At 38.8% G+C, this 12,625-nt stretch overlaps 1 protein-coding gene across 1 annotated transcript; it reads right to left on the bottom strand.

Moving 5' to 3' along the window:
* Positions 1–11,277: 11,277 nt before the first annotated feature.
* On the bottom strand, positions 11,278–12,243 carry gpr65 (G protein-coupled receptor 65). Its single transcript, XM_085342508.1, has one exon. It carries the CDS (start codon positions 12,241–12,243, stop codon positions 11,278–11,280), a length of 966 nt encoding a protein of 321 aa, XP_085198634.1.
* Positions 12,244–12,625: the final 382 nt, after the last annotated feature.

Below are 12,625 nucleotides of genomic sequence, written 5' to 3' on the forward strand. Positions count from 1 at the left end.
CTAGTGACGTCAGACTGAACAACCGGATAATGGCCACTAGATGGCGCAGTCAGGGTTAAATTCATTGAAGGTTAAATTGAATTTGCACACACAAATGTGTTGTTTGTTTTTGATGCTGCAAACATTAATGAGTGGGACTAATGAACATCCAAGCTTTTAAACCTTCCCTCATGCCAAAAGCATTTCTTATGGCTTCAGTTTTCCCTCATGCACAATGACATTTAAGGAGACTGTGACTGATGTCATCCATCAGCGTTAGTGCGTGTATGAATGTCCATGAGAGCATGCGTATCCCATCCAAAGCGACCAATAACATGCGTGGGCACACATCCTTATCTTAGCAAGGGTAATCAATGGGAGGATAGCGGGTCTGAAATAAATTCACACACTGTTGTAAACAGATCCAGAAGATGGATTATAATGGAGAAATCTGCTCAGTTTCCTTCCCGTTTGCAGATGTTTAAAATGACCATGAATGACTCACAATGAAAGCATCAGTGGAGGTCAACACTTTTTATTTATTTCTATTTATGTATCATATCTTTACAGTTATTTACAAAAAGAATCTGCAGTCTAGACTGCGGCTTTTCTCCAACTTAAAATTTAGCCCAGCAAACTATGTGACAGAGACAGGCCTGCCTCATGTTCATTATTCAGAATGGTTGGAATATCTATGACATTTTTGGTAATTTCCCAACAGCATGAGTGAGAAGATACAAACAACACTGCAGAAAAGAAATTGCATAATAGCTAACACAGCCTAAATTGTAATAATAACTTTTTAGAAAAGCTTACAGTACAGTGTATTTAGCCTTCTATTTCTGGTCTGACATTTGGACTAGCAAAAAGAAAAATTCCCGATAGTGATGTGTGAGAATATTATCACCACATGATGGCAGCGTACTACATCTTGTGCTACATTATCTGTAGACCAGGTGCAATGCACAGGCACTGATAAATGCTAATTAGTAACACACAAGTGAAGTAGGAGAATTTCACCCACCATGAGCACAGACTTCCTGGATGAGCTGCACATCATGCCAAATTATTTGTGAGATAACTGCAGTACAAACTCTCCAAAAAGCACAATGCTACAAAGCTTTTAAAACGGGAGTCCATTGACCCTGACGCTATAATAATGCTCTCCACGTTATGAAATAAAAATGTTTACAGATTAGAGAAATTATTTTAGGTGACAATAACTGGCTAATTTTAACTGAAATGCCAGCTAGACGGATCCTCAAGTCCATGTTGGTGTAAGTGCACTCTGTCTCCTAATTTAAATGCTGCATTGATGAGCAAATTTCATTTTACTTGAACTCAGTGTGATTAAACCAGAAGATAAAAACAAACAAAAAAAAAATGTAGTGAAGTGAAAACAGCGAAATAAAACTTTAAAAAGAAGTAAACCACCACTGAACATTCACACACACCCTCAGCACAATTTAAACTAGAAAAATTTGCATTTCCTGCGAAAATGCTGTGTGGATGCCTTAACGTTGAAGATGTCTGCTGAAAAAAGCTGAAAAAGTTGAAAACAAAAAACATTGCCCTGAGCAGGATTCGAACCTGGCCCTCCTGGTCAAAGGGTAGCTATTTAGCTCCCTGAGCCAAACACTTTCTCACAAAGAAAAGGTGGAGAGATTGACAATTGTGCTAGCAGAATTTGGGCAAAAAAAGGGGGTGAAAATTCTGCTGAAAAGAGTTCAATCAGCAGAATTTCTGCTGAAAAGAGTTTTTTTCTGAAAACAGCAGAAAAAACTGAAAATTTTGCTGAAAAGAGTTGAATGAGCAGAATTCTGCTGAAAAGAGGTTTTTGCTGAAAAAGAGCTGAAAAAGTTTGGATTTGTGCTGAAAAGGGGTTAAAAAAAACTGAAAATTTTGCTGAAAAGGGGTGAAAAAAATGAAATTTGTGTTGAAAAGAGTTTAAAAAAAGTTTAACTGTTAAGTGAAAGAAATGTTGCCATAAGCTGGATTTGAACCCAGGCCTCCCAGTCTGAGAACGGATGCTTATCTCACTGAGGTAAAACACAGCTCAGCCCATCATGCAAAATCAGTGACCACATTGATAATGTGTTCCATTCATTTCAATGGTCAAAAGTCATAACACACATCAGCAGGAATAGCAGAATTTTTTAAAGTTTAAACATAGTATTTCTGCTAAAACTTAGTATTTATACTAAATAATATTTTTTTCCTGCCAAATCATAGCATTTGTGCTGGAACACAGAAAGTTCCACCAAATCATACAATTTGTACTAAAACATTATTTATGATTTAGCAGAAACATTGGGACTTGGTAGAAATACTATGATTTACATGAAATACTTTGACTTAGCAGAAGTACTACAATCTAGGAAAAAAGTACTAAAGCATAGCAGAAATTCTATCATTGAGCAGAATTACTAGGATTTAGAAGAAATACTAAGATTTGGCACAAACACTGATGTGGCTCAAGAACCTTTATTGTGCAGTTATACTATGATTTGGAAGAAATACTATACTTTGGCACAAATACTATGATTTGGAAGAAATACTATGTTTTAGCACAAATACTATGATTTGGCTCAAATACTATAACTATCCTCGGTCAGAAGGAGAGGCTGACATCCAGGGATTAGATTACCACAGGTGGAGTTTATTGCGGTCAGATGGATGGTACGATGGTATGGCATACAGTAGGAGGATGTGGAGAGGTGATATGGTGTGGTTTCTATGATTAAGAACAGGGTATGCATTACAACATGCATACAGATTAAAGATTAAGAAAACTGGTAACAAATTCCTCCACTACAAATCAGTCTGATGCCACTTTTTACAGGGTTCCCGTTTACTAAGGCACTACCCAAAAGGCGCCACAAGAGGGCACTCCAACACAAGAGATGACCTATTTACACTGATGCACTTAGTAAACAGCCCCTACTTAGCCACTACATAATACAGTGATATTACAGTATACAAATTCACACAAATACTATGATTTGGCAGAAATACTATGACTGAGTAGTAATACTATAATATAACAGATTTCCTAAAAAAAACTATTAAATTGCAGTAATTCTATGACTTGGCAGAGATACTACGTTTTAGCACAAATACTATAACAACGCAGAAATACTATGACTTAGTAGTAATACTATAACATAACAGTTCAATGTTCTTGCACAAATACCACAATATGGCAGAAATACTATGTTTTAGCAAAAATACTGTGATTTGGTGTAAATACTACGATTTGGCACACATACTATATTCCGCAGATACACTATAACATAACAGATATTCTACGACTTAGTAGTAATACTATAACATAACAGAATTATTAATTGGGCACAAATACCACGATTTGGCAAAAATACTATGATTGGGTACAAATACTATGATTTGGCAATAATACTGCATTTTAACACAACTACTGAGATTTGATTGAAATACTATGATTTGGCAGAAATACTATGCCTTAGTAGTAATACTATAACATAAGAGATATACTATGGTTTTGCAGACATACTATGTTTTTGCACAAATACCATGATTTGGCACAAATGCTATGATTTAGCAGAAATACTATGATTGGGTATAAATACTATGATTTGGCACAAGTACTATGATTTAGTACAAATACTATGATTGGGCAGAAGTACCATGTTTCAGTACAAATACTATGATTTGGCAGGAATACTCTGGTTTAGCAGAAATACTATGTTTTAACATAAATACTATCTTTTGGTAGAAATTCCTGCTAAAAGGTACTATTTCTGCGTTTTAGCAGAAATACTGTAATTTGGCATAAATACTATAATTTGGGATAAATACTATGATTTGGCACATATAATATATTCAGCACATATATTATAAAATAACAGAAATATTTGGCCCCAAAACCATGATTTTGCACAAATACCATGATTTTGCAAAAATACTATGAATTGGCAGAAATACTATGATTTAGCAGAAGTACTAAGATGTAGTAGAAGTACTTTGCTTTAGCAGAAATACTATGATTGAGGAGTAATACCTAAACATAGGAGAAATATTGATACACAGACACACATACACAGACAGTAAAGGGAACAGGAGCTGTGGAGAGTCTGGGCTTGGTATATGTAGGTCAGTTAAATTAGCTGCACCTGCTGTAGTCAGCCCTTACACACACAGACACAGACACAGAGAGAGGTGTGAGTTTTCTTCAGTGTATTTCTGACAATCAGGATTCCACTCGAACAAATGGCCATAATTTCCTAACCGTAGAGGCTAGAACGGTCATTCAGGCATCGTTTTATTCAGAAGAGATGGGGGAATCTTCAGGTCTTCATAATTCAGAGATAAAACATAAATTATTAAAGATATATGACTTGTAATACACTGTAACTGAGTAGAGGCGAAGCAAAAACTGCCTTGACTTGCGCTCAAACAACCTTTGGTAACTCTAAATCTATATGGAGCATCAAAATCATTCTTTCACCGTAAGAAACAGCAGGCTTTGGTGAACAGTCATGGAAATTTTCAGGGCTCTGTGGAAATCCATCAAAAAGATATGACGAGAGAAAAAAGTGGTTCATTTCCAGAGATTGAAATCTGATGAAATCTGAGCGAGGGACAAATTTCCTACCCTCAAACAAGTCCAACTCATTTCAGAACGGTAATAGGTGAGAAAGAAATTCTTGAATTGTGAGTGTCAGGAGTGTCTGAACATATACGGGGACAAGCCTCATGTCTTAACTTCGCTTCGTTAAGGAGATATGACAATTTGAAAATGCCTCTCATTAGAGAAATCCAGCGGTGATTTTGAACAAACTCTCCATTGAGTTTATATGGAGAGTTTTCTGACTTTGTGTTACTCTGAGGAGATTCGCAAAATATCTATGAGTCCCACAACAATGATAGTGACATTTTCTGAAAGCCAGCAAAAATACCTACGTTTTGATGTATAATTTTGATGTATAATTTGTGGGGCTTGAGTGGAAATTGAGCGAGTAGCAAGAAGTTGTTTGGACATGAAGAGAAAATTCAAACAGTTTCACTGTCCCCTCTGAGTTAATTGCATAGCAACCATAGCAACGCATGTATTTTCTGAAAAATCACAATTTTGCAACTGAAAACTCAAAGAGGGATAAGATTAAAACGGTAGAAGATCTGAAAAAGCTGAATCATACAGGAATAGCCAAATCATTTGAGAACATTTTAAAGTTTGAATGGAGTTTCTAGGTGAAAGTATGAGGCAGTAGTTAAGTTTCAAAGACAAGAAAGTTTTAGCAGAATTGTGGAAGTTTCCCATTCATTTCAATGGGACAAATTAAAGGAAAAAAGTGTAATATTTTAAAAAGTATAATAGTAATAAACACCAAAAGTCATAGCCGGCATTAGCAGAAAGAGCAGAACAGTTTAGAGTTTGAACGGTGAAAATAGCACAAAAATTGTGGAAGTAGATCCACGGCAAAAAGTGTACGGAAACACCCGGAATAATAATAAAGAAGAAAGAGAAACAGGATCTCAATAGTGTGGATGCCTATTAAGGCATCCACACAATTTGGGAACTGCACCTGATGACCTGAGAGGCCTGATTGGTTATAGACACTGAGAGAGTCAGAGATGTGTGATCTGTATTGAACTGGGAGCCTATCAAGTGACTTCAATACTGGGGTAATGTGGAAATGACTGTGTATGTGTCATGATTCTGGCTGCAGCATGCAGAATTCTTTGAAGTTTTGGATAATCCTGCAAATAGACCTTTACAGTAGTGTAACTTACTTAATATAAATACACGGAACAATTTCTCATAGTTACTATTACAGTAGACTTATCTAACTTTTGATATATTTTTAAGTGATAGAAAGCAGCTATGGCAACCTGAGATAATGGTCCAAAACAATGCCATGGTTTTTGACTTGAAAATGATATGCAGAATTTAATTCCCAAAAAGCAATTCATTCAAATTTAAAGCGCTAAATTTATCACAGTGAGTAACCAATACCAGCTAAAGGAATATGCAAATTTTCCGACATTTGAATTGCTGGTTGTTTCCTCTAACACGCTTTCATACAAGACAAAAAAACCTAACCTAACAAAAACTACTATTTGATACATATTTCATATGTTGCTGATATATCAAATATGTAGTGCATACAAACAAAGTTTCATTTCAAGGAAAGAAACCTGTCACCTGTGACAGAATTTCATCAAATACATTAAACTAATACATAAAGAGGGCTCCACTACAGTACTCATAGGTTCTTTCCCCTACTTGGACATGTGATTATATCTTGCCTCCAGGCTTTGTGGGGTTGTTTTCAGAACAAATACTTGTGAGGAAGAGACAAGTGTGAAAGTGCTAAAAGCGACAGGAAGGATAACACAGAAGAAATGTTGGAGGGAGTGTCAGACAGGGCCTAGAGGAGCAGAGCAAGCTTGACATAAAATATCACAGGAGGGAGATATGAAACCTGCATAACAACTTGCTTGACAACTGAAATAATGAAGTAAAGTGTAATATGATGTCATTTATACAAGTCAAGGAAAAAAGGTACATCACAGAGATAGCTACACTCTGTGGTTACTTACAGGTACACCTTGCTAGTACTGGGGTGGACCCTTCTTTGCCTTCAGAGCTTCTGTCTTCATGGCATAGATTCAACAAGGTAATGGAATCATTTCTCAGTTTATGGTCCAAACATGTGTGGAAACAATTCAAGAAATCAGTTTGAGATGAGTGTACCCATGATGGGCACACTGTGGTAATAAAGGAATAGGCACGGTCAGCAACAATACTCGGGTAGGCTGTGGGGTATAATTGGTGCTCAGCTTGTATTAAGAGGGCCAAAATCTGACAACATTGCACCAACACCACCAGCCTGAGCAGCTGATCCAAGGTCGGATCAATGTATGCTTTCTTCTAGTTTACGCTACATTTTGATAGTATCATTTGAACATTGTAGCAGACATCAAGACTCATCAGAGCCGGAAACATTTGCCCTCTCTTCTGATGTCTAGTTTTGGAAAGCCTCAGTTTTTTGTTCTTAGCTGACAGGAGAGGTACCCAGTGTGGTCTTCTGCTGCTGTAGCCCATCTGCTTCAAGAGTCCACACACTGTGCATTTAAAGAAGCTCCTCTGTATAGTTTGGTTGTAACAAGTGGTTATTTGAGTTGGTGTCATTTTCAGATCAGGTAGAAGCTGTTTGACTGTCCTTTGACAACAAGAAGTCATTTTCACCATTTTCATTTTCTAGGTGAAAATGGCTTTTGCTATTTTTTCAGATCCTCTATGAACCTGAGTGATGGTTGTGCAGGGAAATCACAGTAGATAAGGAGGTTTGAATTTCTCACATCAGCCCACCTGACACCAACAACCTTATCACATTCAAAGCCACATATGTGATCTACTGTCCAGATGCTCAGTGTGAACTTCAGCAGGTTGTCTTGACCGTGTCTAAATGCCTAAATGCACTGAGATGTTGCAATGTGATTGGCTGTTTAGATTAATGATGACTAGATTACTAGATGACTAGGCCGCTTGTTGGGGCCTGGGGCCTGGGGCTCGCTCGGGCCCCTTTGGAGGTGGGGTGCCCCCGGCCTCTCGGCCTGGGGCTCGGTCACTCAGGCACAGCTGGGGGCCGGCGGAGCTCACGGGCGCGTCACTGCAACTCCCCCTGACTTCTGCTCCGCAGCTGCTGGGCGAGCCCTCATCTGGGACTCTCCTCAGCTCTTACTGGAACAGTGGCGCGGCTGCCCCTCTGTTGGTCTTCCATGGTCTCTTGTGTTCTGGGGGCCTCTGGATGTCTGGAGTTTTGATCTCCTCCATACCCACTTCACACCCTGGAGGACGGGGCTGTGGCCCCCCCACACTCCCTAGCAGATCATTACATGGAGAAACCTTTGGAATGCAAGCATGCTGATCCACACAGGTATGCACACATGGGTATTCACAGACGCGGACTAAAGCTTTCTTGGCTGCTGCCTCAAAGCACACTGTGCGCTGTCTATCTTGCGTGCTGCACAATATCGTTTATTATTTAGTAAATATTGATATCTATGACTAGCTAGTTTATTGTGATGGTGCTTTGTTTTCTCTATTATTATGTTGCTCTTTGTTGTTTGCTGTCTCCTCTGTTTGTTTTTTTTGTTTGTTTTTTTTTTTTCTCCATACAGGTGACCCAGGAGTTCTTTTTTTTTTTTCTCTCTCTTCCCCCCCCTTCTCACCGTCTCTTCTCCCCTTTGGTTTTCTTTCTTTCTCTCCCCCTCTTTCTCTCATTCATTCCCCCTGTCCTATTTATTAAAAAAAAAAAAAAAAAAAAAAAAAAATGACAAAGGATGAACTGAAGCTCTGCCATCACGTAATGTCGCATACTGCTGTTTCTGATGTCATTAGAAAAAAAAAAAAAAAAATGATGACTAGATTAATAAGCAATTGAACAGGTGTACCTAATAAAGTGTCTGGTGAGTGTATATGATGGGTTTAAGTGACACTGCGCGAGCTGTCTAAGCCAATAGTGCCAAAAGAAATATCTAAAAAAAAAAACAACTCCAGGGTTTGTCAGGTGGCCACAGGCTCTTTGTCCGTAATGAGTTCTTTCTTTTTCCTGTCACTGACTATAATGTCAGCTGACATCAATCAAGCAGTACAGAAATTTATTTGTTAGAAAGCACAAGACACAGACCAAAAAAAAAAAAATTCTTCTGCTTGAAAAAACAGCTAATGGAGCACGAGTCTGTGAGGTCATGTCAGGGGGGCTCATATCAAACTGAGAGTGAGGTCACATTTTTAAGTGAAAAATTCATTTCAGTTCAATTTTATTTCTGTAGCTTTGAAGAAAATGTGTCTGAGAAAGATGGACTAATTAGGGGTAACTGATTTTACTAATTAATGGTCTAAATAAGTACCAAGAAAAAGAGTAACCACGAAAAAAGGAGACCTATCTCAGGACCTGTACACCTCCAGGACATTGCGGCGTGCAGCTCGGATCTCAGCTGACCCTTCTCACCCTGGACACAGTCTGTTTGACCTGCTCCCCTCAGGCAGGAGGCTCCGGTCCATTCGCACCAGAACCTCTCGCCATAAGAACAGTTTCTTCCCCTCTGCTGTTGGACACATGAACAATAACCATATGACTGTTCCCGCTACTAACACATGACCCTACGCTGTGTTCACTGCATCATTCCATGTTTGGCACTGATCACCACCTGCACTCATGTATATATCTTTCAACGTAGCACTCTTAATTCTTATTCTCATGTATATATCTCATGTATAGCTCATGCACATATCTTTCTACGTAGCACTTTTAATTCTTATCCCTACTTTTATTTTTTCATGTCTATTTAAGTGCTATTTATGACACTATGTTTGCACTGAAGCACCGCAGCAATTTCCTAATGTTGTAAACCTGCTCAACATTTGGCAATAAACCCCTTTCTGATTCTGATTCTGATTCTGAATAGAATAGGATCGAGTGCATGTACATGTATATATTACCCTGAGTACTCCCATAGTACACCTGCAAGCCACAGCTTCCAGCGCTAGGATTGGTCAAAGTGTAGTTATACTTCCTGACACACTGATTCAATGCTAGCTTTCCAAATGGCAGTAAGGTGGACCCTCACATAATGGGAGCAATTTAAGCCAAGCTGTCAGCGGTCTTCATTGCAGCACCATATCTCAGTTTGCACTGCTTCATCCTGTTACATTTTTGTACAGTCAGACCACCAGTGCAATTTACTGCCTCATTCATCCATCATTCCTGAGAGAGCAGGCTGTCTGACACGTGCCACTGCTGAAACGCTGCCAACATCCAGGCAGAGGAAGGGCTTCACTAACAAAACCTATTGATCCAGAGGTACTTGTCTTCTCTGATGTGCTTACTTTACTTACAAAGATGCCAGTCTGTTACAGAGTCAAGGGGAACTGAAGGTGAAGGCTATTCAGTGATAGGCGATGCTTATCTGATAGTCTGGATGGAAAAAAAGAGGCAAAAAGAACACTCAGGTGGAGCACATGCACTTTCCAGCCTTTGTTGTTGTGTAACAGCAACCTGAGGAGTGTGTCACTTTAAATACATGTGGAAAAAAAAGCAAAGCCTTCCCATCGAGCACCTTTGAGTTTTTATAATTTTCTTTTCTTTCTTTTGAACAACACTTACCATCGTTTTTTATTTTATTTTAAGATTTGTCTGTGGACATGTGGATTATCACCATCACAATCTTGTTTTTCTGAAGTTTTCTGAAACACACAAGTGAAGTAGGAGAATTTCACTCACCAACACATGAGCACAGACTTCTTGGATGAGCTGTCAGGACAATGAACTGCATATCATGCCAAATTATTTGTGAGATAACAACAGTGCAAATTCTCCAAAAAGCACAATGCTGCAAAGCTTATCTCTTAAAATGGGAGTCCATGGATACCGACTCACTGTTGGTTAAGAACTCAAGCGGTCATTTGGGGGAGCTGCACTTCTTCTTTTTTCTTTCTAAGTTTTCATGCTCACATTAAGATGACTCAACTCCCATATGGATACCAGCAAATCTGCCAGAGACTAGGATGCTAAGAGAACAAACACTGACAAATATTTCACAAAGTTCTTTTATTTACAGTGCTTTCAGTTAAAGTTTAAGAGTGCAAACATGAATATATCATTCACTCTGACAATTGAGAAAAGTGCATTATTTGAAAAAGAATCATTTTAGATCATAATGTTGTGTGCGTGGTGATGGAAAGAGCAAATTTATTTTGGTTTGTTAAATGCAAATGTTCTTTCCACATGGCACCTGACCCAGACAGTTGTCTGACAGAAAATACAAACAACGTGACTAAAAAGCTGAAGTGAAACCACTCCGACCAGTAACTCGCTGATAAGAGACAAAATCAGATCAGCAGTTGCAAATAAGCACAGGCATTTAAATATCTCTTTTCCAGTCTTGTTGTCCACTCACGGAAGTAGTAAGTCACTGCTAAGGATTTTTATGATTTTAATGAAAATCAGAAGGTGCGATCAAAACAATGTAACCATTTGCACTGAGTAGTCACTGAGCTTTATTAAAGTAAAGAGCAAACATTTCATCAGTTTTCTGAAATATAAGTTATAGGATAATAAAAAAAAGCTCCCGATCATTTCCTCTAAAACTGCAAAACTGCACAGAACTCTGCAAAAGATGTGCTCTCTGAATGCCTTTTTTGTTATTTTTGGCCATGCTCCACCAATCCACAAAGTTCAGTGAAATTCTGCTGGTATTTTTTTGCATAACCTTACTGACAAAAAGTTTTATATGCCTCAATCCCTATGGTTAAATAGGTAACAGAATTCCTCTCTTCTTTTCCTGCAAAAAGAGGACAATCTGACTGGCACATGCCTGTCCTGTGCTAGTAATGAAGCAGTAAAGCAGTGGGTCGGCAAGACAGTTAAGGCTTGATAGGGCAACGCTGATCTTGTAGGGATAGAGGATCCATGCAATGTTCCTGCAGTCATTAACCAGTATGCGAAGAAGCATCATGACATGAATAGGTCCGAAGCAGAACAAAAGGCCAAGAAGAACCAATGTTAATAGCTTTAAAATCTGCTTTTGTTCCTGCTTGTCAGTGGCCTGATTGGATTTTACAGCTGTGCAAATCCTCCAGGTGGAAAAGAACACTAGGAGAACTGGAATAATAAACCCCAGAAAGAAGCGCATTACATTAGCCCGGAGGAGAGTCGCTGACAGTGGACTAAAAATGTCAAAGCACACTGAAAAGTTTTTCTTTTCATGGTATGAGTCCTCCCAGGAGATGGTGCTGGTGTTGAAACAGACCACCAACAACCAAATGGTAACAGTGACTGCTGCTGCAGTGCTAACTTTCCTCCACCATCTGCACTTTAATGGGTGAACCACTGCTAAGTAGCGGTCAACTGCAATGCAGCAGAGGAGAGCTTCGCTGGTGTAGAAGTTGGTGAAGAGAATGTATATGGACATCACACAAACATAACGCCCATGGATCCAAACTCCTCGCCACAGGAAGTCCAACCAGAGAATAAAACAAACAGTGAAGGTTAGGTCACTCAGCGCCAGACTGAACAGATACACACCGAGCTCGTTCCTCCTTCTAATGTGCTGCCAGGATACGTAGAGGAAGAAGGTGTTGGAAGGGATGGCGATGGCAACGACAGCCATGTAGAACAACAGAAATGAACTTCTCCCGGCTGCGTCGTCGACCAGGTTACATTCTGAATGATTACTGGTCAAGGTTGAGTTTTCCATTGTAGAGGTTGTGTTCATATGCTTACACCTTGTAGAAAAATAAGGAAGCAATACATGAATGGATGTAAATACACAATACCTGTAAGAGTCTCTACCAAGTTCACAGACCTGCCACATGACTACATCTCAACTCATGAAAGGACTTTTTAAAGTTGGCAAGTCTGACACCACTGGGAACTACAAATTATCAATGGAATGTGAAAATGGAGAACTCTACCTATGCACTATTTTTTTAAAAAGAGGAAAATTTACTACTTAGAAAGAATAGTTGAAAGATGCTGTTTAGTGTAAGCCCTTTTGTTTTGGTAGTTTAAGATTAAAAGGCAGAGTGTTTCAATTGTGCGGATTGATTTGACATTCAGCATGAGTGTGAGTCAACCTTATGCAAGTGCAATTAAAT

This window comes from Diplotaxodon limnothrissa, linkage group LG19 (assembly GCF_057381915.1).
Source record: "Diplotaxodon limnothrissa isolate DT_005_m linkage group LG19, D_limnothrissa_male_GT1.1, whole genome shotgun sequence".
NCBI lineage: Eukaryota > Metazoa > Chordata > Actinopteri > Cichliformes > Cichlidae > Diplotaxodon > Diplotaxodon limnothrissa.